General features: G+C 36.9%; 1 protein-coding gene across 3 annotated transcripts in view; it reads right to left on the bottom strand.

Annotated features, from left to right (window-relative positions):
• The window catches only part of CDKL5 (cyclin dependent kinase like 5), a 197470-nt gene that overhangs the window by 35197 nt on the left and 134710 nt on the right, over nucleotides 1-27563 (bottom strand). For all 3 annotated transcript variants that reach the window (XM_074391867.1, XM_074391868.1, XM_010334894.2), the window contains exons 5-10: nucleotides 21424-21560; nucleotides 16564-16684; nucleotides 14582-14641; nucleotides 11998-12088; nucleotides 8060-8249; nucleotides 1646-1726 (exon numbers count right to left, since the gene is read on the bottom strand). In XM_074391867.1, the coding sequence (XP_074247968.1) occupies nucleotides 1646-1726; nucleotides 8060-8249; nucleotides 11998-12088; nucleotides 14582-14641; nucleotides 16564-16684; nucleotides 21424-21560 (680 nt within the window). The remainder of the gene's footprint in view (nucleotides 1-1645; nucleotides 1727-8059; nucleotides 8250-11997; nucleotides 12089-14581; nucleotides 14642-16563; nucleotides 16685-21423; nucleotides 21561-27563) is intronic.

Here is a 27563-nt window from a genome sequence, read left to right as displayed (position 1 = left end):
GTGTTAATAATTTTCTCTATCTCCATCTGGGTAGAGTTCCATTAATATGTTTACATTATAAAAAGTAAATTACATATAGACATAATTTGTGCACCTTTTGAAAGGGCATTTCAATAAAAATATTTACTTAAAGAAATCTGATGGTAAAGATATTAAATAAATAGGAATTTGAATGCTTAGCTTCTAAACTGGCAGAAGCACAGGAAGATTCAGGTTATCTTTCTACTTTTATCTGTGCTAGCTTTTACAGGTACCACACTGATGCTTGGCAATTATATTTGGTAATGATTTAACAAAAACATTCAATTATTTTTAACTAAAGAAAGATAAAAGGCAGAAAACATGAAACTGTATTTAATTCCATGTTTCTACTTTATTCTATTTACATTTTAAAAGTTACCAAATTATTAAGGTCTCAATCAATAAGGATTGACTGCATAAAAAAGTATATTGACAAAACCTACCTGATTTAAGTGATAATTTATGTATAATTATACAAAAGGCTTTGAGAGTTCTTTTTTGGGGATAGCATTTCTCAATCTGTGTTCAGAAGAACACTAGAGCTTTAGTTTTATAAAAAACAGTATTCAGTATTTAATTAAATTTGGAAAATATTGGGTAAGATAGAAATGCTTTTTTATTGTGCTATTTCTAAAAGCCTTTATAGATTAATAAATATTGTGAATCTCTACAAAAGGTTATATGGTATGTGGCCTTTCCCAAATGTCACACCCTCCTCCCTCTCCTCCGCCCCCATACCTATGTACACTATGTTCCCTGGAACACAGATTAACATAGTTTAAAGCACGGCAAAGTTCTGAGAATGCCACTCAGAAATTTCCGACTGTGCTAAGTATGCCTTTTAAAGGCTCTATGCACAGTGTAACCTCCACTGATTTTGACAGTTGACTGACTGGGCAGAAAATAAAATTGATCCATTAACAAGTATTCTTTGAAGGTCTACTATCAAAAAACCAACACTTGCTTATGCACTTCTGGCTGCAGTGAAAGCTGGAGAAATATGAAAAATAGTTCCCACTCAAGGAGCTGACTGTCTACTGGAGAAAAAAAAATAAACTTGAATAATTTGAGAATGCTTTTAGAGTAAAGAGCAGGAAGACTTCTGGACAGGGAGGGTAGCATGAGGGAGAACACTCAGACCACAGCATTAGTAATGATCCTGATATGTCTAAAGTAGAACCAGAAAGAGTCTGGGAGAGAAGAGGCCAAGTTAGAAAAAGAGGAAAATTAGATTCACTGATTAAATCTGTGTAGATGATGGGAGGCTTTAAATACCATGTCAGAAAAAATTGTTGAATCTCTTCTTTCAACATTGATTTTAAGATATGTTTTAAAACCTTATGCTTGAACAGCTCTTGTGTGCTAACAGATGTTTATTTTTCTGTCCATTTTAAGAATGTCATTTAGGGATTTCATGATTCTGTCTAGATGAACAGTGACAATACCAGATCCCATTGTAATTTTAAATAAATTACATGCCTTTTAATAGGACATAGTTCCCCATGATTTGCCATTACACATCTTCTAATATTTCACTCATAAAAGCAGGCTATGGTCACATGTAGACATAAAAGAATCCACAAACCAAAAGATATTTTATAGAGATAATATCAACTTGCCTTACCTTCATTAGGTCAAGTAGAACACTATTCAGAATTCCAAGGTATCTTCTTTCCAAGGACTGAGGATGGTTAACAGCTGGAAACTGTAAGAGCAACACAATGGTAATGTTAACATTTAGGGAAGGATATGTGTGTGCATGTGCTTGTGAATGTTGTAGAAGGGAGCAGAGGAGCAAAAATGCCAATCCCAGTCACATTCATACTTGTATATTACTTTTGTTGTCTACGTATTTTTTTTTTTTTTTTTTTTTTTGGAGACAGTCTCTTGTTGTCACCTGGGCTGGAGTGCAGTGGTGCTATCTTGGCTCACTGCAACCTCTGCCTCCTGGGTTCAAGCGAGTCTCCTGCCTCAGCCTCCCAAGTAGCTGGGATTACAGGAAGCTGCCACCACACCCGGCTAATTTTTTGTATTTTTAGTAGAGATGGGGTTTCACTATGTTGGCCAGGCTGGTCAACTCCTGACCTCATGATCCACCCATCTTGGCCTCTCAAAGTGCTGGGATTACAGGTGTGAGCCACTACACCAGTTGTCTGTGTATTTTTATATGGATTAATGGGACTGGGTGTCAATTAACAGGAAAACTCACAGGTGAAAGATGATATTTAAATCTAGGCAGACAATACTAAGGCATGTGAAACAAAATATAAAAATTTGAACTAATTTTTGTATTTTATGTAGTAAAATAGAATATCATTTGCTTACATAATTAGTTCTAATACAGTGTATACATGATTTGTCTGCTTATACATATGATTCGTTGGCTTATACACATTATTCTTAATTACTGATAGTAATTGAGGGACTAGCAGAAGGGATATTATAAGACATAAGATAGAATTCTCATAGCTTCTTAACAACATACCATTTACTCTTGAAAACAGAGAAGTAAAAAAAGAGAAAGTAAGTGGCCAGTATCTAAAAGGTCACAGAAGTAGAGAGTGAATTCAGACACACATTCTATCATTGCTTTTAATATGCTCTTATAATGACCTGTTTTCAAATCCTTCCTTTTTAAAAGCTGGAACCGACAAAGCTAGGTTCCCAGATTAACAAATGCATTTTTAAATAAAATGAGGGGAAGAGGTCAAGTTTATTTAGATGTGCTTTCTGTTCTTTCCTCTGCCAACTCAGATTTTGCAATATCTAGTGGATGTTAAAGTACTGAGTAACATGACTGGCAAAGCCCAATGTCATGCACTCCCTTCCAAATGTGAGGGCTAGTCTGCTTCCATATATTATTTCCTCTATACCAATATACAAGCATTTCGAAGTACTAAAATCCCTAAACATGCTAAATAAGTAAATGGAAGGACTAATTATATAGTAAAATTTCAAACAAGGTATTTAAGAAGTGATTACGACATCATCTCCACACCGTGCTCTGGACAGCAGGAGACAAAAAAATACAAGTAAGACCCAAACCCTGCTCTTAAGGAATTGGCTGTCTGGTTGGGAAAGCAATCAGTGTTAAACTGTGCAACCATAAATTCTAGTTGAAGCTCACAGAAAGGAAAGACCAAGGTGGTTTATGGCCATAAAGAAAGAACCCATAGGTAATAACTGAACTGGGTTTTGAAAGATATGAAAATGTAAAGACAGAGAAAAGCAGGACAGCACCTTCCAGACAGAGGAATAGAATGAACTCAACACAGATGCACGAGGCAATATCCTAAAACTGATTTCTGAGGGAAGTGATGTTATGCGAGGCATTCTGGATATATTATTCTTATTTTAGAGATGAAGAAGGTGACAATCAGAAAGTTCAAATAACTGGTTCAAGGCAAGTTACATAATTAAACAGCAGTAGAACTAGTATTTGCACCCAGTCTTGTGATCCAAACCCACACTCTTTCTAAACCTAGGTGCCTCTCCTAAGGGAAGTACAGAGGTTTCCTTTGATGTTACTGGAGTATTAAATATCAGCCCAAAGAGAAAGACACCAACCATGCTGTGATAAAAGATCCTATACCAGTACATTTTAATATTTTGTGTATGAGGTCTATCTTATGCTACCAGATACCCCCTTCTTTTTCTAGGAGTCAAATTTCATTGATAAAAAAATTAATGCTGAAAGTAAAAAGGTATTAGAAATATTACAATAAAAAATGACCAAGCAAACTCCTAATTTCAAAGAATTTACATGCTTTTCAATGAGACCTGCCATTCCAATAGGAAATAATTAAACAAACAGCCAAAACTCATGCATAGAAGTTTAACGTATAGCCCTATCAGTCTTGTTTCTTTCTGAATTATGTGGCCAATCCAATCTAATCCAGTGAGAATGCCTCTTTGCTGAGCACTATGTGTGAAGTTCTGGTCTGGACATTTTACAAATAATATTTCACCTTTACACCAATCCAATCAGGCAGTCCTTTGGTTATCATCATTTTACACAAGAAGAAATAGAGGCACAGGACGGTGAAATAACTTCCTGACATCATTCAAAACAGTAAATATGGATCCAGGCCTTGAACCCAGAGCCTAGGCCCTATACTATGGGGCATCAACTGTTACTTTATCACAATAATGCAAACCAGTACAGCATCATCTTGTAGATTTTCCAGTCTCTACACAACTAAATCCAAATGCGCATCTCACTGCACTGGTTACTGGTGAGTCCGTGGTGCACAGCAGATGCGGTTTACATGTCCTATATGCTTACCTATCTGTCATAGGCATTCTCAAATAACATCATGAAAGAAAACTTCTCCCTCAAAAGATATTGTCAAACTTCCAAAGAGATTAAACTAATTTAGTTAAAATAATAAAAACATTTTCAGACTAAAATGTAAAAGTACTAAGGTTTATAAAAGTCAAAGTGTGATGGAGGCAGCAATTGTCCTGAAGGATGTTTGTAAGCAGCATTGTCATATGCTGTCAAGCATTTTATAGATACTATTGTTTAGGGAAGAAGGCTATGAACAAACAGGACCACAGACAAATGAGAAAAATATATCCTTTGTGGGACCTATCTAATCAAAATGCTCCTTGTTCTTCAATATCCATTTCAAATGTCAAATGCTCCATAAAGTCTTCTCTAATAAATCCCCAACCATGATTTCTAACTTTCCAGAATATTTGACACTCTCATGTTCTAAACCATATGGAAATACATTAGAAAACCGTACAATGCGGTAAACAATGCAGTACTTTATTATATACCCTGCTTTCTTATCAACTGTATTGTTTTCTAATTATTTTGTGGATGAAAGTCTTAATTCTTCAGCTAGTTTATAAGTTATTAAAGCCAAGTAGCATGTCAGACCTGTTTTATACTCTCTCTTCAGAGAATCCAGCATAGAGCCTCATTAACCAGGCCAAGAACAAGTCAGCCAGCAAACCAGGCTTAATGTTCCAGCAGTTAATGTTAAAATCCTGAGATCAAATATTTAATCATTCAACACTATTCAGCCTAGCAGGCACTATTCTAGGTGTGCTGCAAATATCATGGTGAACACAACAGTTCATTTCCTCAGGGAATTCATTAGTCCAGTGAAGATACACATTTGCAAACAGCTACTTAAAGGAGAATGCAATGGGTGCTACAGAGGAGATATGACCAGAGTGTTACTGAGTCACCAGTTTCCCTTCGAATAGTCTAGAAGGCCTTCAGGGAGGGAAGAAATTTGGCCTGAGTCTAGGGGAGGAAGAAGGAGGAGAAGAAAGAGGGGTGAGCGTTGGCAGCATTATAGAAATGGAAATGCAAACTATAGAAGCAATATGTCAAGGAAATGGTGAGAGGTTCAATGTGGCCAAAGAGCACACACGGGGCCAAGCAGGGAGGCAGAGATGAGGCTGAAGGGCTAAGAAGAAGGGGTTTTTAAAGCTACCCTAAAGAGTTTAAACTTTCAGCAACCTTGAAGAGATATCTAAACAAAGAAGAGAATTGTGTGGTTTGAGGAATGTGAGAAGGCTAAAGTGAAAAGAGAAAGATCAGGGGATCCGTTTGGGGGTGGTAGTCAAGGGTTAGGTAAAGGTAAAACAGTAGAAGAAGCATGAGAAATAGAAAAAAATACAGTTGAGCTTAAATGCTGATGCTACAGACTGGTTAATCGCTTCTCAGATATGTAGTACGTACTTACTGGATATGGTAGTTTCTGTGTTAAATGCTGGAAACACATCTGTGATGTGATAAAACAGTTGATTTTTGCCCTTGAGAAATTTAAATTCTAGTGAGGGAGGATAGATAGTTAATCATCAACAAGTAAATACACAAAATAATTCCATACTGTGGTAAGTTCTATGATAGAAAAAAAGGTTGTTATGGGAGAAAGAGAATAGGCAGGAGGTAGGGGTGGTATGTTGGGTGGCCAGAGAAAGGGGCACTCTTTGTGACTGACAGAATGAGAAGGCACCACATGAGGGAAGCACCTTGCCAGGAGAGGAAGCCATGGGTTCCAAGCTGATGGAACTGGATAAACCATGGAATGTTTACAGAAGCCAAAGAACAAAAAAGGCAAGCATGCTGCGAATCTGGAGAATGGGGGGAATGGAGACAGGTATGAGATGAGGTCAGGCAAGGAAGGTCTCATAGTCTACAGCAAGGAGTTTAAATTGATTCTCAGTGAAAATGCAATTCATTAATTATGACTAACTTTATTTCTGAATATAATAGATTTTTCTTTCTTCTAGACTGTGGACAAGTCCTGTTTATTGTCATATTTCCAACATCTAGTATGACAAATGTTTGAAAATGTTGAGCTAACCTGCTGAACCACATGTGCTGCTGGCACCCCAATTACTGGTTATATCTGGCAAATTTTTGGCTTACAAAAGCAAAAATAAAAGGAGAAAAGACAAACTTGCCTGAGCTAACTCAGGCAAATGTGAAAGAGAGAGAGAGAGAGCAGGAGGAGATAAGAGAGACACTGGTATGCCTTTGTCCATTCATTTTGCCCACATTCACTGCGCCTAGAAGGAGCTGGACGGTTGGGCACCCAGGTTTGAGTAGTGGTGGTCTCTAAAGGGAAATTAACTGAGGGCCAGAAAGTCAAAAGAAAGAACCAAAGTACTTTGTAAATGGCAAAGTAACATGGTTTGAGAATTACGCATTTCAGACAAAGGAAGGAAATGGTGAGGAGATTATTTTATAGTTGCCACAATGACCAGCAATTGCCCCATATTGGCCCAAAAAAGTAGCTGAAAACTTTAAAAAAGTTGTTTTTGGGGTATATGAAAGACAGAAGTAACCTATAACTCACTGAGCACTCCAGTAAGATGACTTCTCCTCGTTTGGGAAAAATTTATACTTTCTAAGGCACTATTTAGCATATTCTTAGAAAAGCTTTGTACGAAGTTGTCAAGTCTAGGAAAGGCTGCCCAAGACAATATATTATTTATTTATTCTTTTTGAGACAGAATCTCACTCTGTCACCCAGGCTGCCTCAGCTCAATGCAACCTCTACCTCTTGGGTTCAAGCAATTCTCTTAACTGCCTCCCGAGTAGCTGAGACTACAGGTGTGTGCCATCATGCCTGACTAATTTTTCTATTTTTTGTAGAGACGGGGTTTCACCATGTTAGCCAGGCTGGTCTCAAACTCCTGGCCTTAAGTGATCCGTCTAACTTGGCCTCCCAAAGGGCTGAGATTACAGGAGTGAGCCACTGTTCATGGCCCTAAGACAATACACTAGTTTGAAAAGATGATTTCATGTTTCACTGTCAGTGGACCAGAAATATTTACTAAAACAAGAACCTTTAAATCTGGGGAATTCAAGTTTTCAGGGCTCTCCTCAAATCACTACAAATATGTTTGCTCAATATTCATACATTTGGTGTATTTGGGGGATGCTTACTATTTTGGATAAAGAAACAGTCTAGGCTGGGTGTGGCTGCTCACACCTGTAATCCTAACATTTTGGGAGGCCAAGGCGGGCAGATCACAAGGTCAGGAGATCGAGACCATCCTGGCTAACATGGTGAAACCCCGTATCCACTAAAAATACAAAAAATTAGCCAGATGTGGTGGCACACACCTGTAGTCCCAACTACTCGGGAGGCTGAGGCAGGAGAATTGCTTGAACCCGGGAGGTGGAGGTTGCAGTGAGCCAAGATCATGCCACTGCACTCCAGCCTGGGCAATACAGAAAGACTGTCAACAACAACAAAAAAGAAACAGTCTAAGATAATCAAAGTTTAGAGTGTAAGAATGTATACACTAAAAAAGATTTTGAAAAACTGGAACTTATAAATTTTAAAAAGATGAGAATTTGAATTCTAACCACTTTTTAAATTCACAAATACTATAAAAGATTTCGAAATAAAATATTATGGTAGGGATTATAAACACCATATGGGAAAAGAAATAGCATTCAAGGGATAGTTTAGCGTTCCATTGTTGTTTTTCAAATGGTATTTGAATTCTATTCAAATATTGCAGTATTGATTCCATTTTGGGTTTCAGCAAAACTTCTTACCCGGAGCCCATGGAAGCGAGGATTACTGTAGAAGAGCTTCATCTGCTCAGATGGAAGTGGTCCTAGCACCTTCTGAATAGTAAATAATTGGTCAATTTCACTTTCTCCAGGAAATAAAGGCTGTCCATCGCTAAGCTCCCCAAGAATACAGCCCACCGACCACATGTCTACGGACTTTCCATAGGGAGCGCTGAAAAATAAAGAAAGAGATTATTTTGGCAACTGAAAAAATACAATGTCTTGATAATTTCCAAATTATTGTAAACAAATTTATAATTTGCAGCAAACTTGTATATTTATGCAATTAAAATCTTCCATGTGAAAAAAGGTAAGGCTGAAAAGTAAATCATAAGAACACAGGTGAATAAACCTATGCTAATAAAGCCATCAATTTAATAACAATTTAGTATATACTAATTTGAAAAGTATTCACATAAATATATGTATATATATATATATACATATATCTCTTAAACGTGAATGGCTTAATAAACCCTAATACAGTATACATGTCTGGCAAGTAACACCTCACTAGGGGAATGAAATGCTTCCAAAGAATTGTATTTTCTAAGACAAATAATTGTCCTTTAGCTCTCTAAATGTCAAAAAGATACATCTTATCCATTTTATGAGTTTAGTCTATTAAAATTTACTATAGACTGACTTATGTGTTTTCTTAACAATATTATTTAACTTTCCATTACTCAGCATCACAGTTTCTGATAGCTAAGACTGTGCTACGGTCTACCATATTATTTATTTGAATATAATATGTGTAGTCTATGTATATAGAGCTTTATGGTAGCTATTTCCCTCAAAACATTTTCCAGTTTACTTAGGAGTTTATAGCTTTCTTCTAGGGTGTGAGTTTACCAGAGGGCTTTAGAGGAGTGTTGCTGTTATTGATAAATGGAGGTTGTATACGAAAATCTAGGTACTCTCAAAACAGTTTTATATCTATTTCCCAGTACCTAGAGTGTTAAAATTATTTATAGCAAATTAAGAAACCACACACACAACACACACACACACACACACACACACACACACACACACACACACAAAGCGCGCATGCTCACACACGTTTCAAACATAAATAATCCAAGCTTTAAGAAGGGAAAGCCAAAAGAAAGTATCTGAAAAAGAATATGGAATGAAATTCTGGAATGCCAAGATGATATAGTAGTGAAACAAAACTTTTAAATCAAAGGACTGTTAACATTACACAGAACAGATTTCTAGGATAACAAATCATTGCAATGTAAGTCAATATTTCATTTATTCATTTCCTTCCTATATCAACCTAAGAACCACACAAAGAAACTTCACTTAGATCTTTTTGGTAAGTTTGTTGGGCAGGGAAAGATATTGATCTTTCTTTTCTATCTGTTTGAGAGAGAGAAAATTTGTTCCATAGTGCTAGATGGAGAAACTTATGGAAAATTTCCACATACCCACTACAAGCTATTTCTCTTCTGTCATCTGATTTGAATAATTTATGCAGCTGGAATGATTCTGAATGTCAAGGACAAAGCCTTGAGAATGTATAAAATTTAAATTCTTAATGTATAACCAAATATCTGATTTCAAAGGGATTTTTACTAATACAGTCTTCAACTAGTACTTGATAATCAATTAGCAATGCTCATTTTAGCACTAATTTAGTTACATTATCCCCGTACTTTCAGCAGCTACCACACATCTCTAAACATAACTCTAGTTTTTCTATAAGTATTATTAGGCAGCAAATACTCTCTGAAGATTCACAATAAGGCTGTCCTCAAGATAAACTTCTTGGGGCCATGTTACAGACACCACCGTATTATAACAAGCCCTTCTACTACATTTGAGTCCTCAGATGGGGTTCTAAGAATGATCTACTTCATAATCAGTTCTCTATTGGTAAAGTGTCCAGTAAATTCAAATTTCCCAAAAGAAAATGCACTATGCATCCCAATGAGTCCAAAAGGTACACAGAAAAAATATAGACAAACACAAAGAAAATCAATCCTAATTCTAAGATTAAAAATTAGCATAAAAATTCTAAACTCTGCCCACACAATGGAAGATATAATAAAGTGACTAAGCATCATTTGTTTCTCAGGATAAAGCAAGCTTTTGATTAAAAAAAAAATAGTAAAGCTTTCAAAAAGTGATGTCAATGATTCTTACAGGCTTTAGGTCAGCAATGAATCAAGAATTACTACTAGATGGTTGGTAGATAGTGGAAAATAAGTAGTTAACATCAAAATAAACCCCCAGTGAGTAACTTAAACATGCAGTCATCATGCTCTTCAGAAAAAAATCCAGAAACTTATATTACTATTACATAAAAAACATTTTTAAAAATTAAATTCCTCATGTCCCCCAGATACACGTATGGAAGGCTAAAGAAATGAAACCTACAATTTGTGCACTTGTCATCACTATCACTGTATCTAATTTTATTTGTGGAGTATAACTTCTTTCTCTGTTCTTGGGTGGTCCCAAAGAAGGAAATATAATCTAGGGAAAATAATCCTACAACTAGGGTAGGTAGAGAATTATTAATGAGAACTACAGGCTCCTTCTTAGGCTTTAAAGTTAAAATGTACTAAAAAGAAAAGAACCTGATCAGAAGACCTTTTTCTGGTGCTAATAGATGAATGAAACAGCATTGAAAGTTAAAGGGTAGGCACAAAGGAAATGAATGCAGAGATGTTACTGATAAAATTGTCAATGTAGTGCTATTTTGAACAGCCATTTATCATCAAATAGGATTTACATTGTTCAGAACAAAAATGGCAATTGGTTCGTTTTTTTGTTTTTTGTTTTGTTTTTAAATAGGATTTACCTTGTTCAGAACAAAAATGGCAATTGGTTCGTTTTTTTTTTTTTTTTTTTTTTTTTTTTTTTTTTTTTTGTGATGGAGTCTCACTCTGATGCCCAGGTTGGAGTGCAGTGGTATGATATTAGCTCACTGCAACCTCTGCCTCTGGGACTCAAGTGATTCTCCTGCCTTATCCTCTCAGGTAGATGGGACTACAAGCAGGCATCACCACGCCTGTCTAATTTTTATATTTTTTTGGAGAGACAGGGTTTCACCATGTTGCCCGGGCTGCTCTTGAACTCCTGAGCTCAAGAGATCCGCTAGCTTTGGCCTCCCAAAGTGCTGGGATTACAGGCAAGAGCCACTGTACCCAGTCTGGTTCAATATTTACTCCATGTGCCTGGCAAAATGGCTGGATGTAAGAGATACTTGATAAGTATTTGATGAATGAATAAATTAACAAATAGGTAAGACAGAATGTCAAACTGTGTGGATATTCACATTCTTCATGTGGAAGTTTATTAGCAAAGATGGCTACAATAATTTTTTCCATTTCCATACATACGCCATTTTGTAATATGCTCTGCCATTTGTCTCATTGAGAGGTGGAATTTATTTCTCCATACCATCAATCAGGGGTTGGTCATGCAACGTGCTTTGGCCAACGAGGCAAAAGCCATACAAAAAAAGGCCTGAAAGCTACTGTTGCTTTGGGGCTCACCCTCTTATAGCACAGAATTCTCCAACTATCACACTTAGAAACTTGGACTAGCCTACTGGAGGATAAGTCTCCAGGGATCAGAGATGTTCTGATCCATCTGAGACCCCTAAACTAACCAGCTCCTAGATGACCTGCCAGCTGACTATACCTCCATGAGTGACTCCATGAGAGACCAGTAGAAGAACCACCAAACTGAACTCAAACTGCTGATGCCCCCACACCCAGAATTGTAAGCAAACAAAATAGTGCTTATTTCATACCATTAAGTTTTAGGTAGTTTGTTATACTTCAATATGTAACTGACACATTTAATTAACTGAAGTTTATTTTCCATAGATGATCTCAAAGCCAATGACAATAGGATCAGCAGATGTGGAGATGTCATTCTATTTTGGGACGGTAACTCACCCAAGTAAGAGTTCTGGGGATCGATACCACCTGGTGGCAACGTACTCTGTGTAATTAGCATTATTGCCTTCCGACAGATTACGAGCAAAACCTGAAAGATAGAAAAGTCCAAAGTTGTAACTTTGAAAAATAAATAATAATTCATGTTGGCAAAATATTTCAGTGCTAGTAATACTTTAAACAATATCAAAAGAATGTGATGACTGTTCTTGCATGGGCTATTTATTAATAATATCCTTATCTTAAAAAGTTAGTCGAGTGTTCCTATGTCAATTGAAAGACATACAATGTATTCACTTCAAATCCAGTCTCTTCACTATGCTAAAGAAGTCCGTATTTTCAAAGTCACTCCATGCTCTCTCAATAAATCCAAACCTTAGGAAAAAATGAAGTCCCCACAAAAGCTAGAAATCAAAGTCAAACTAGCATATTGTAGATGGTCATTAATTTTGTTATGTGGCACTTACACAGTATTTGCATATGTATTGTTGCTGAGCAGTTCTGGCCCTTACATAAACAGTGATGGAAACAAAGCAGGCCAAAATTAGCATAATTTCCTAATGACTGAGCATATTAGGGGTATCTTAGTCACCAATTACAGACTCTATCACAACTTTTACCCCCACCCTTTCAAAAGGTTTTAGGGCCACTGCATAGCCACAAAATAAGGCAGGAGGATAAGTTAACCATCCATCTAACTCACCAAACACAACATAGGTTCACTGTGAATAGTTACGGCAAATCAGAACATTAAAAAGAGTAAAAATAAAGGTGTACATCAGTTTTGAGACATGGAAAATAGTGTTTCTTAAAATGGAACAGCAATAAATAAAAACAATCACAGCACAAGACAAAACCTCCAACTTCAGATAATCAGTGTTTCTTCATAAGACATGCTTTGAGGGCTGGGCGCGGTGGCTCACGCCTGTCATCCCAGCACTTTGGGAGGCCGAGGCAGGTGGATCACGAGGTCAAGAGATCGAGACCATCCTGGTCAACGTGGTGAAACCCCGTCTCTCCTAAAAATACAAAAAATTAGCTGGGCATGGTGGCACGTGCCTGTAATCCCAGCTACTCAGGAGGCTGAGGCAGGAGAATTGCCTGAACCCAGGAGGCAGAGGTTGCGGTGAGCCGAGATCGCGCCATTGCACTCCAGCCTGGGTAACAAGAGCAAAACTCTCAAAAAAAAAAAAAAAAAAAGACATGCTTTGAATAAATATTTCTATTTTTGAATGGGGTTCTTCAAGTCAGACCAAGAGCTGCCTGTTCTGGGAGGGGAAACAATTAGGAAGTCCTTGCTAGGGATACACGGGACACAGAATGCCACGTGTTGCTGCCAGAAGGAACTTCCTGACCATTCACAACAGTCTTTTCTCTGAGAAATAATGCCAGACCAGGAGTACTCTTTTCCTACTACTAACCATTCTATAGGCAGTATTTTATATTTATAACTTGCTTTATGTTTTCAGTAACTTAAGTCTCCGTTCTGGGTGGTAATCACAATTACAGACAGGAAATCAGAACAGATGCTATTCCTGAAAATCATAATGCTAAGAAAATGCTAAACATGCTACAATCAAAATCTTTTAGATCTAGTATTCAATATTTCCTTTATCCTAAGCACATTCTTTAAAAATTTAGGATATAACAAGACTCTTTTACATACTAGTCCTTATCATAAAGTATGAAGAAAATTAGCTCCCATAAAACATTTTTTCTCAGGCAAACAGGTTGATAATATTCAAAACCTTTGAAAATATTAAGTGACAATAGCTACACATTGCTTCTAATTGCTACAATGGACAAAGTGCATAGGAGATGAATGTGTAATTATTAAATATTTGACATTTAAATATTAAATATGAAAAAAGACATTTAAAAAAATCAAGTGTTTATTTTTCAGAATACAGGTTAGGCAAAACTATAATTTTAAAAAGTGACCCATGACCTAACCAACCTAACATACAATCTAAAATTTTTTTCTGAATTATTTTAATTTAAATGTTTAACTGAGATTAATACAGAGTTATCTACATGGGAGACATAGACAATTTTCTACTAGAAGACAGTACAACTAGAAAAATTTCCCTATACATTCAATCAAGAGCTGAAATACTATACCTTCCTAATCCCATTCACTGATCATTTAGAGGGAACAAATCAAAATGCTCTAAAAATGTCTTTTGACTTTATAGATATATAACTATTGCATATACAAAAGACTTACATGTATTTATAGAGGAATACTTTTGGTGTTTATGATTAAACCTGGAACAACTATCAACATTAAAAAAATTTTGTGAAGTTATCAGGTATTAGGCTTATGTGTGTATTTGCTTTGAACTAATTCTTATTAAACAAAAACCATATGACAATTTTTTTAAAATAGTAGACAATAGTCTGAAAAGAAAGAGCAGTACTCCTCCAGCAATCAAGTTTTCAACATATGACTCAAAAGAATGTTCCTCTACCAATTTAAGTCAAAACATATTAATTACTTTTAATATTCCTTTAAAAACGACCTATGTGTTACAGAATAAATTAATTCTGTTAAGTACCAGGACTTAATTTCTTTTTAACTTACCAAAGTCGCACAGTTTTAGGACATCATTGTGGCTGATTAAGAGATTTTCTGGTTTTATATCTGGAGTGTCAAGATTAAAAAAAGAAAATTAGTAAAAACGTTCTATGTTCTCCTGATTGACACTGTTAGATCACTGCAACAGCATCTAATTAGAAATATCTAGAGTAATTTGAATAGAAAACTGTGACAGCAAAAAGAAAAGTAACACATTTTACGCTAGTACATAAAAGTTTCAATGAATTTCTTTTTCAGAAACATGCAGGCCACAATTTCAAAAATAATTTTTTCCTTTTTAACTATTAAAAGGATTAACTGGGTCTCTGAAAGGATTTTAAGAATAATTAAATCTAGGCCAGTACATTTCAAAAAACTATTATTACTTCATAAAATACTAATAATACCAATTTTTGGAGATAGAAAATATTTACACTCACAAGATACTTTAAAATGAGAATAAATAGCTAGCATTATATTTACTGGAGAAAAAATACAAGATATGCTTTCTGTTACATTCTTCTTACATAATTTCTATATTTACATCTCTTTAGCTTTTCCACATGGTTCACAATTATCAATGTCTAATGCTGAAGCCATACTGGATGAGTCAAATTAAGATTTCTAATTTTTTCCATGTTTTGAAGATATGGTAGGAGTTAAGTAGAAATTCACAGAAAATACAGTTGAATTCTCTCCTTGGGAGGCATCTCACAATTTTATTTTTAGAGTAGAATATCCATCATCTATGTCATATGGTAGAAGTGTAAATGGAGAAAGGGCACAGGTAGTAAAATCTGTAGATTTCAAATCATGGTTTCTACCATTAATTCGCAACCACTGATTCACTATGCACGTAACCAAATGATGCATCATGATGGAAATGCACCTAATTTGGATCCTCATTAATATCCTCAAACTACATTATAGACGGTTACTAGAATCATTACCCTAAACACTAGATGTCCAGCTGATGTGGAGATCTACCTATGCTACCAACAACCTTGATAAGGTAACTGCTATGAGAGTCAAATACAAGAGAAATATAAACTGTTTCTAGGAATAACAGATGTTAGCATTCTTCCTATGATCTTTAAACTATTCTAACAAGTGAGCCTATTTTTAAAGTGATATCCTTGTGTGTTTATGTATAGGTAAATTAAAATAGAGCATTCTTTTATCTGCTAATTCAAAGACAAAAAGTAGATACTGCAATATTTTTTGATAAATATTTAGGGTCACTGTTGTATCAGTTTGTGTCCCACTACTGTAAAACTCTGCAATGCAAGAGAGATTATCAGAAGATAATAGGTATAGAGTCAAAGATGATGCTGAGCAAGTAATTTCCCATTCATTGCTATAAACCACCCACTTCATGGCAGTAAAGGACAAAACAGTTTATGGGAGTATAATTATGACCTTTTTGCAGGGTGATCATGCCTGCAAATGCAGACAATGGGCACTTTTCACTAACGTGTAGGGAAAATTAGGACGTGAAGATACATACTGGAGATTGTTGGTGTAAGAAGGAATGAGACATGAATACCAATAGGAGCCAGTGAACTTAGGAACCACCTATATGAAGCCTGATTTGGAGTTGTTTCACATTACCTGGTCAATGTGCAGGATTAAGGCTATAGAGATCAACATTTTGCTCTTCTCCTCTACCCAAGAAAGTTTCAAAGTTCACACTTATTGAGTTCTCTTATATCACTAGACATTTCTACAGTTGGGAATGGATCTATAATAGTTATGCAACTGTAAAGATCTCACCACAATATCGAAATAAATTTGTAATCAATTCTTTTGGTGACAGAAAAGGAGATTCGGAGAGCAAATGACTTCTCATATCTTGTACTTTCAAAATATATTTAATTTAAATGGCAATGTCAATGCTTATGAAAATATTCTTTAAGATAGTAATGTCTGAAATACTCAACTTTATTTGATGTTTTAATATTTTCCATTTTAAAAAATCTCATACTCACCTCTATGGACAATATCATTCTTATGGCACCAGTGAATAGCCTTGATTAGCTGATAGATGTAGCTTTTCACTTTCTCAGGTGGAACTCCATTGGGCATTTCTTCCAGCAATTCGAGCATATTCTAAAAATTAAACAGAGTCATTAATTTCCCAAATTGGGTAGGCCCATAAATCATGCATTAACAATTTTATAAAGCATCTAGAATAATTCATCCAATACAGAGCATGTATTTTTTTTATTGTTTTGCTTTCTATATATAACTTTTTCATGCTGAATCAGGATTAAAATTGGGGCTTCCTTTTATGAGAAATTCCACTTCTACTATTTCCTAATGCTACCCCAAATAATAACCCTGTATACTTTCCACTCTCCTTTAAGGTTTTCAGGCATTATTTTAGAATAATTTGAAGAGAAAAGCAATACAACGTAGAAATATGACACTGTAATATATAAAGTGGGGAAAGAATCATTTTTACACAGTGTGCTACATCTCTGCAATAGAACCTTGTGATAAAAATCTGGCTTTGAAAATACTGCTGGAAGATCTGGGCAATATTCATAAAAGGAAAAAAAATCTCTAAAATTAAAATACATTTAGTACAAAAATTCAAACAGGCCACCAGAAAATACTGTTGAAATAAAAAGTCACAGGCCCCATAAAATTCAATACTCAAAACCTTAATTTGGAGTCAGAGACCATTATAAACAAAACTAACGCAAAATTTTTTATTATGTGGAAACTCCACTTAGCCAGTCTCTACTGAATTTCCAGATTAACAAAACATTCTCCTTTCCCACTGTAAAGTACAAGGCCCATGGCACAAACGTAGCTTATTGTATGTAGACAACCATCTAGGACGGCAGTTCTCAAAGTGTGACCTGTGGATCTGTGGGATCTCAGACCTTGCGGAGGGCCCATGAAGTCAAAGCTATAATCATAAGATAGACTATGACATTTGCCTTTTTCACTGTGTTGGCATTTACACTGATGGTACAGAGCAACAATGGGTAAACTGCTGGCACCTCAACATGAATCAAGGCATTGGATTCTTTAATCCAATTAAACCTTGCCTCTAAAAAAGAAAACAGAAGTTTTAGTTAAGGACATCCTTGATGAAGCAGTACAAAATATTACTTTGACTAAATTTCAATTCTTGAGTACGTGTCTTTTTTTGGAATCTGCATAAAATGGCAGACTGCACATAAAGCCCTCCTGGTGTACATGCGCCATCTGTACAATGGTTGCCCTGAGGAAAAGCACTTGAAAGATTGAGATGCAAGCTGAATGAGCTGCTTTATGTGGAATGCCATTTTTCACTTTAAAGAATAACTGACATACAAACTTATCTATGTTAACAGGCAATACGTTTATTGTTATTTTTTTAAATGAACTAATATTTTTATATTGCTCAGTCATGACCAATATGAGAAACACTAATAGATAAAATACAATAAATAAAAAGCTCTTAGGGTTCCCAATAATTTTCGGAGTGTGAAGGGGCCATAAGATCAAAAAGTTCGAAATTCATTGCTCTAATTTGGCCTCACAATTTTGTTCCCACCATTCAAGTTGTATTATCTATAAAGACTTAGTTGTATTTACTCTCATGCCTATTTACAATAGATGCACTTATTATTTTAATATAATTAAATACCATATAAACCAATGAAATAATGTTTTTGTTTAAAAAAGAGTTGTTGGCCGGGCGTGGTGGCTCAAGCCTGTAATCCCAGCACTTTGGGAGGCCGAGGCAGGTGGATCACGAGGTCAAGAGATCGAGACCATCCTGGTCAACATGGTGAAACCCCATCTCTACTAAAAATACAAAAATTAGCTGGGCATGGTGGCGTGTGCCTGTAATCCCAGCTACTCAGGAGGCTGAGGCAGGAGAATTGCCTGAACCCAGGAGGCAGAGGTTGCGGTGAGCCGAGATCGCTCCATTGCACTCCAGCCTGGGTAACAAGAGCGAAACTCCGTCTCAAAAAATAAAAAAAATAAAAATAAAAATGAGTTGTTGTTGATAAGAAAACAAAGTTGAACACTTTACAGAGGCTTAATAAAGGAGAAGCCACTAAACTTGTTGCCATCTAATCAAATATGAGACAACTACAAAACACTGGCAAGGGATGGGTGCTGGTGGGAACAAGCATGTCCACTGAAGGATTCTGCATGGAGATTGCTTTGCAGATATTTTTGAGCAACTGCTTTACATTAAAGATGCATTACAGGTATGATGTATGTAAAAAAGACCAATCAGAACTTCAGAAGAGCAATATGCAAAAGCCCTTGACCCTACCTTTATAGTGTGGTAAATGAATACATACAGTATTTATATTTCCAATTAAACATTTTAAGTATGTATGCATCATTTTTTGCTTCTCCATTTGAATTCCCTTTTTCAACTAACAAATTTATAGGCGGTCCCAAATGCATAGGTGGAATAGGAAGGCTTTGTAATATAGAAAACAAATTGTATCTCTTGTTTCATATTCCATTATAAATTCCTAAGTGGCAGATATTGTCCTCCAGCAACCAGTCTTCCCTTACTCCTCAGGAACATAATTTTCAAGTGGAGGCCTAGCTGCCCAGAACAAAGAGTACATTTCCCTTCTGCCTTGCAGCTAGCGTGGTCATGAAACTATGTCCTGGCCAAGGGGATGTGACAGCTGGAACTCTATCCTGACCTTTAGGACAAGGGTCACACCTCAGTGTGGTGCAGCAGAGCTGCCACACTAGTCCTGTACTGCCCTACCTTTGTATTTGTAAGTGAGGGTAGTATACACAGAGACCCAGGATTACAGAGGTTTAAGCGCCTCTGTAATCCTGGGTCTCTGTTACCAGCCCCTTACCCCTTAAAGAGCACTTTCTCCTTGCTCTCCTGAGACTTACTGTTAATTATAAGGCACTGACACTTATGTGGCAAGTATGACAGACATGTTCTACCTAAGAACCACAGGGTCGGAGGAAGAATCTTAGGCCTGACTGTCAGACAGATAGACAGTTCTAGCAGCAGCTCAGCCATTTACCAGCAGGGAGATTGCAGACACACAAAATTGCCTCTCCCAGTGAGGAAACAGATACACAGAGGTGACTTCTCCATTTGTTATACTAAATTATTATTATTAATGAACAACCACCATGAGAATAGAAATAAAAAAGATAAACTAAAATAGATGTCAAAATTTTCTTACTTGGTAGTGAAAACTGTAAACTGCATGATTATTTGTGATAATGAAAAAAGAAAGAGCAGCCAGGCATGGTGGTGCACACCTGCAGTCCTAGCAACTCAGGAGGCTGAGGTGGGAGATTTGCTTGAGCCCAGGAGTTTGAGGCTGCAGTGTGCTATAATCATACCTGCAAATAGCCACTACACTCCAGCCTAGGCAACATAATGAGACCCCCATCTCTAAAAACAATTTTTTAAAATAAAGGACATCTGGTTTCCCCTGGAATTCTAATATAGCAATTCTTTTTTTAAATAGAACTTTCTTTTAAAAACAAACTTTTAGTTTTATTTTGGTACGGAAGGTACCTTAGAGGAATGTATAAATTGACACACAGAAAGAACCTTAAAACAGATTCTGGAAAAGGAACATACAGCAGTGGTTTAAAACTACAAAGAACCTTCTAGCATCTTCCCAGTTTTTCTAGTAATGAAATTATTACATGTATTTTTTTTTTATTTCAAAAAATAACTTGTAAAGGCTGAATGCATTCAAAGCCACATTACTAGTCAGTTACCTTGGTAATACTACTTTCCATTTGGTTATGACAATGTTGATGCTCTGTCATTTATGGTATAGCAAGCACCTGGGTATAGATCTGCAGCAAACATAAACCTCTCCGGCTTCAACCTTCTTTGGACAGTAGCATAGGAATTGGTAGGAGCCACCTATTTACTCACCAAGGAAACCTGCTAAAAGGTTTGCCTGGCTCTAGTTTCTTCTACAATTGTTAAAGTGTTTATCTGTTTAAATTCTTGACCATAATAACTGCTGTAGGTCAGCTGCTCCCCAAGAAATTTCTCTCTCTCTCTTTTTTTTTCAGAGACAGGGTTTCACTATCTTGCTCAGGCTATTCTTGAACTCCTGAGGCTCAAGCGATCCACCTGCCTCAGCCTCCCAAAGTGCTGGGATTAAAGGTGTGAGCCACTGTACCAGGACCCTCTCCAAGAAATTTCTAGGCACATATTATTGACTACTGTAACACATATTTGCCCTTAGGTCGTGTTATTAAAATTGTCACTAACAAGGTGACCATTTTTCAAGGCACGCTAAGGCAAGTGCACAGATAGCTCAAACAGTGTGTGCTTTTCTTTCTTTTTCCCATTCTTGCAATTCCTGACTCATGGTCTCATCTACCATTTCAAGCCTCACCTAGGGCCTCCTGGCACAGCTCCTAGCCTCAGATAAAGCCAAAGCACTGGCAGTTCACAAAAGCTGCTTCCTGGGCCCACTCATCCCCCAGCCTGGGTCTCATTCAGTGTGGTATCTTACACAGCCTCTTCCAGCCTGTGATGATGGTATCATTACTGTCAGTTTACCACTGTCTCCTTCAGAGGCCTTGTTTACACTTAATTAAATCAAGCCTAAAAATTACTTGTTGAACACAGAGTTTAAGACTTCGGAAGCCAAATCAGTATTTTTTTTTAAACTTATGATCATCTCTCACAGTTTAATTGTACAAAATTCTTAAATATATATCAGAACTTCTAATAATTATGAACAGTTTTATTTTTAAAGTCCTCAGATTATGAGTACATTGATAAGCAATATTAGATAACAGTACTTTCTTAATGTCAGAAACAGCCTTAAATAAAAGAATCAGGCAAATCTGCACATTCGCAATTAATGACTTACTTTTTCAACATACTCAAACACCAAGTACAACTTTCCCCTCCGACGAAATGCTTCCTTCAGCTCCACAATGTTTTCCTGCTTGAGAGTCCGAAGCATTTTAAGCTCTCGTAAAGTCGTTTCCTTGACTTCTTCATTTTCTAGAACGTAAAAAATGGTGAAGAGAGTAAAATGAAAACTTTCAAACTACTATTCAAAGAATTCCAAGAACACTGAAAACATCCCAATTTCACCTTCCACTTTGAGTACTTCTGCATTAGAAGTCCCAGAATGAAATATTAAATAACATGTTTTCTGGTTGAAAGGATCAAGAATAATAGAAGAAATGGTTTACTTGATCAGCACAAACTTGATTTTCTGCTTATATATTTTTATGCTCCTTTTACTACACTGTATGTGTAAAAACACACTTATAGATAGAAGATATGCATCCATTGTCATTTGAACTCTAACACTCTATACTAGGAAAGAAAGATTAAAAGGGCCATAAGGAATCCAAAGTGTCAGTGTGCAGAGAGACCTCTATGCGGCCAGCATCTGTAGTAGTTGATGTTTTTAAGGATGGTCTGAAGCTTTGGCCTAAAAGAGTATTTTATTCCTCAGGCTGCATGAGTTACCTCAGGGAGCAGAGGTCATGCGCCAAGTATCTACAATGCAAGTCACAGCCAAGTTGCAGGGAATTCTGAGAATATCTAATCTTCTCTCTGAACAGCAGCTGCTGTAGGTTCCTGCTGTCCACCCTGTGGCATGTCCATCTGTCCATCCCAGATGGTGTACCTGTTCTGGGACGGAGAATTTATGCTGAACCAATAGATCCTCTTCCATACCATCAACTTCATTCATGATAACCTCTCTGGTCATGGAGGAAGGACAGAAGTTGTATTAACTCTAATGGATTAATTGGCAGGAGAGTGATGAAAATATTTCTATTTAAATGAGTTTTTATTATACCTTTAGATTTAGCCTGGAAATCCTAACTACCATGTTTTTGTATACATGTACCAGGATACAGGATCATAATCCCTCATCTACAATTCCAAAATCCAAAACACAGTCTAAAAACTGAAAGCTTTTTCTAAGTTTGGGGCAAATTCTCTGAGAGGTAACACCTTAATTGACATGAGAATACTTACAGTCTTTGTTTATCCCATCCAATATGAACATTCATATGTTACACTATAGAAATACTACTTAATTACTGGGTGCTATGTATTATAACATGCCCCATGTCCATTCTAAAATCAAAAAATTATGAATTCGAAAACACATGTGGCCACAGGCTTTTGGGTAAGGGCCAGAATCCCAGCTGGAGAGCTGTGTGACCCTCAGGCTCAGACCTGTCTTTCAGTGTGAGAAGGAAGAAAATGGAGTGTGAAGATAGGGGCATGGAAGTCTAATAAATACACTCTCTAGAAAAAAGGCTCTCTAAGCAAGGCATGCAGGAGGAAAAAGGCTAAATGGACGCCAAAGGGAGAGGGAAGATTCTAAATGCAGAGCCAGGAGTGTTTCCTCAGATTATTTTCTATCCCAGCCCCCTTTCCCAACCTCCACTCAAACTGAGTTTAAAGAAAAGGGACTAATATAAAAGCAAGGGCTTTGTAGCACCCAAGTATCCATAACAAACTGGAAGCATAGAGTCAACACTCCCTTGTGAACTGATTACATAAGTGAAGTATTCTACTTTAGCCAGAAAGCTATTGGAGAACTCTGGAACACAGATTAGGATCAAGAGAGATACTGCCTATGAGAAGACACGAACCAGCAGTAGGAAAGGCCAACTGTGGCATAAGCAGTGAATTACTTGGCTCACACCAAGGTGTTCAACAGGGAACTGGGTACTTACAAGGGAAAGAGCATGACAGTGGATGCCACCCAGCAGTGGGGGAATGTCTGAGATGCAATCACAGATATTCCAAAGTCGATTGGAGGATTGGGAGGGGACAAAGGTCCAGGTGTTCTCCAAGTTGGGGCTGAGCCAGAGCAGTGGTGTTCTGTGACCATTAGAATGCTAAGGTAGTTGCAGCTGCTGAAGCCCAGGGAACACCAGCAGTTTCCTAAAGAAGCAAGATCGGGAACATGCTTCTCTGATAGTCCCTCTGAGTTACTCACGATTGGGATAATCAAACTAAAATCCATCTATCTTTAAGAGACAGAATAACATACTAATCTCAAATAAGAAACAAATTATCTAACAAGGGACTAATTTAACAAGAGACAAGTCTACTAATTACTGATGACCTGGTCCTTGCCTGCCTTTCCATCCCCATCTCATGTCTCTCTCCCCTTCCCTCACCTCCATTTTTCAGTTCCCAAAATAGCCCCAAACTTTATTTTTCCACTTTAATGGCCTTCAGAGTTGCTCCCTCTGCCTACAATGCTCAATGCTCAGTCTACTACCTAGGCTCTTGATAGGGCTCGCTCCTTCAGGTTTTAGTTTAAATGTCACTCCTCCAGAGCCTTCCCAGACCACTAAAGAAAGAAGGCCCCCATCCTCATTATTCCTTGTCACAGTTCTGGCCTTTTTTTCACAGAACTTCTCACCATTTTTCTTGATATATTTGTTTGCTTAGTGGTATACAATCTATGCAGCCACCCCTGCTAAATCAAGAGCTCAAGGAGGACAGGACTCAGTTCTTCTGTTCAGCAATATACACCAGGACTGTACCTGACATAAAAAGAGGTGATCGATACATTCTTCCTACATGAATGTTTCACCTGGGGCCATAAGAAAACTCTGCTTATACATGACTAGCTCTTCCTCACTTCAGCCACAGCAAGGGAGGGCAAACAATAGGCACTTTGCCCTCTCAGTTTTCTTACAGCACTGCCAATTTCAAGCACGACTTATCAGGCAGTAAGAAACTGAATTTTTTTCCCCTATTCACCTCTGTCCCTAGGTGTCTTCTACAGTATGTGATTAGAAACAATGGAGGATACAGAACACTGACAGTGCTCAGGGTCAAGAACACACACCCAGACATGCACACAAACACATAAATAGAAATAAAACCATTCAGAGCATCCAGAAGCTATGCTGGAGCTGGGTACAAATAAATGTTGCCACAAAGTCACTAAATAAATACAGCTGGTGGATCATCCTTAATCACATGCTTGGTGAATTCTTGGTACTGGTAACATCATATTTGTTACCAACTTGTGGCAGTTTGACTTTGCTAATGAATAAATCCTCTTCAGAATGGCTGCATCAGAATGGTTTTAGTAGAAAAACAGTGGACTAGGACTAGGGAGACCTAGATTCTGGACTCAGCCTTTTAATCAACTAACAGTAACACCATGCAACTTTAGGCAAGCCACTTAACTTTTCATCAGTAAAAGAAACAAATATGTGCCTCCATCTCTCAAAAATCCTATTGCCTTTTTGAAATCTAATAATCTATTATTTCTTTTCATAAAACCTTACTGATTACGAGCCTAAACCTCATGGAACTTGGGTGCTTTGTTATACATACATTATTCGAATCTGTATTGACTCCACCTAACAATGGTTAGAGAAGATAATGAATCATCAAAAAGAAGCACACAAAATTACCTAGAATGTAGTGTCCAAACAACCTCATTTGAGCAGCTGTTTTAGGAAAGAAAGGCTTCTCTACTTTATTCCAGTAATAGTATTAAAAGGTGAGGTAAACACTTGAGCACTAAGATTGCAAAGAATGGGAATAGGCAAGAAGTGGAGCTAATTCCCTAAGTTCAAGCAAAATGGGCACTCTTCAGTACTGGGTACATCCTATAATTTTGTTTTTCTAAGTACTTTGAAGGTTCTTGGCCTGCCCTGCACTTTATGATGAAAATTGTGCAACTAAATTATCAGATGATGGTGGGGGGGGGAGGGGAAGGCAGGCACATTCCAGTTACACAAGCTTCTCTTCTCAGAGGTACACAAAGTAGCAAAGCACTTTCTAAGGCATTACAAAATGCCTTAAAAAAGCATTCAGTAAGGCATTTTCAAAAGATGGTAGCAGAGCCCACTGAAATGAGCACAAAAATCACTGCCATCTAGTTGGAATAATCCCCGTGGATTGTTTGTCTAGGCTAGGATTCTTTATCAAGGCTGGACTCCAGTTTACAAATGAAGAAACCAAGTCTAGGAAGGATAACTTTCTCAGGGTGTGTGAGCTGAGAGTCACATTCTACCTCATAGTCTGAGTAGAATACAGGGACAAAGGTGGTATAGTACAACACAGTAAGTTTTGGAAAGTGAGTCACAGTACCCAGGTTCAGGTCTAACTATGCTACTGTTTAGCTGAATGGCAAGGCAGCATAGTATGGGTGGAAGAAACACTCAATGAAGATCCTGGGTCAGCATTTTAGCTGCAATTATTCACAAACAAGCTATGCAACTTCGGGCCTGAGGTCCATCATCTGTATACTGGGGCTGAGTTACACTAGATTATTTGGAAGGATTCCTCCTGAGTCCATACTTCTATGTAATACCTGTTTATGTGTATGCTGACCCACCTTATCATCAGTTACCGCTGAGGGAGTTTAGCTTAACACAGGATCAACTCTGACAAAGTTATGTGCAGATATATAGAAACCCTACTGAGTGAGGACAAAATGGCAGGGTGGAAAAGGATGTTAAGTAAAAACAAAAAACTGTCCTACTTCTAAATTTACCAGTAAGGCGAGGTAACACACCTAAAAATCAAGAGCGATTTGCTAAAGTAAAAGAGAACAATTCTTAAGAAGAAAGATCATAGGAGCAAAGGAGATTCAAAGATAAGTAATGAAAAGAGAAAAATCTAAAGATGAGCAGAAACTCTATTGTATATCTATTTTTAAAGAACTGTGGGCTTAGAAAGGAAATCCAGGAATAGCTGTAACCTACTTTGTGAAATCACAAACCTGACATTTTTGTATAGCCAAAGAGCCCCCTGCCCCAAATGGACCGTTAAACAGATAAACTGATAAAGAAAAATCAACCCATTCTTGATCAAAACCACGGGGATACCATATTTGAGTCTGGTTGCTCTTAGTAAAGAAGGGACATCAACAAACAGACAATGTGGCTGAGAAAGTCTGAATGCTAGTGCTACTGCTACATACACAAAGAAAGATGTGGACCCTCCAATCTTTAGAGATGAAGAACAGTAAAAGCACAGTAAGGAGAAATTTATTAAATCACAGAAGACACAAAATGATCAACAAACCCTAAAAGAATCCCTGAAGTTTGAAAGAGATCCATGTTGAACATGAAAAGGACGTGTAGTGAAATCGTGACTAGCCAGAATGCTCAAGTTGAGTTAAATTATTTGTTTAATCAAGGGTTGGACTTTTTGTTTCAAAGCCTCTTTCACACAGAAATCAGGCTCATGAATTTAAGGACTCCAGATTATGGACTCTGGTTTTGTACCATTATATAAAATAAGAGACCAGAGTACTCCTGATCCAGAGATCAGTAGAGAACTTTCTAGTGTCTGGGTAAAAAGAAGAATAAAATAAATTAGAAGACGGAACAGGTGATCAACTAAATGTTTTCTAATAATTAAGAAGAATGTGTCCATTCCAAGAGGGAAATAGGTCTCTATAGAAAACATTAAGCAGCAGAATCTGAAATGCAAGCAATTTTATTTTATATAAAAGCAGAGACACAACCTAAGTTTCATCTTAAATGTAGACTACTGTACAGCTCCCTAGAGTCAGCCTCCTTACCATGCACAGAGGCCCAGTGACAAGTAGAGAGGATCTCTCTTCACCCCATCACTTTACATTTAATAAAAGACGGGAAAATTTTAAGGAAGCAAAAAGAAGGTCCAAATGTATATCAAAAATAAATTTTATAAAATAGGTTTTCCTAAAGTAAAGGTTGGACAGACAATATTTTGAATTCTTGCTGGTCCAAAGCTATGTAATCTGAATCAGCGCTCTTGGGTTATTTAATAAATAGAGGACAGCAGACACTTGTACTTGTATATGCATGAGAATGACAATACAATAATGATACATCATCTGAACATGATTGTAGAAGACGGGAGTCATAGGAAGGACAGAAGAATTGGGCTAAATTTATAATTTATACATAGTCTGAAAAGTGCCTTTTAATTAAATAATCTCTATTATCTTTATGGTCTATGTTCATTTTTTCCCTTCTCAGAAAATCCAAATAATGAGCAGAACTATTA

This window comes from Saimiri boliviensis, chromosome X, assembly GCF_048565385.1.
Source record: "Saimiri boliviensis isolate mSaiBol1 chromosome X, mSaiBol1.pri, whole genome shotgun sequence".
In the NCBI taxonomy this organism is placed as follows: Eukaryota; Metazoa; Chordata; class Mammalia; order Primates; family Cebidae; genus Saimiri; species Saimiri boliviensis.
This window is presented reverse-complemented; position numbering and strand designations above follow the sequence as displayed.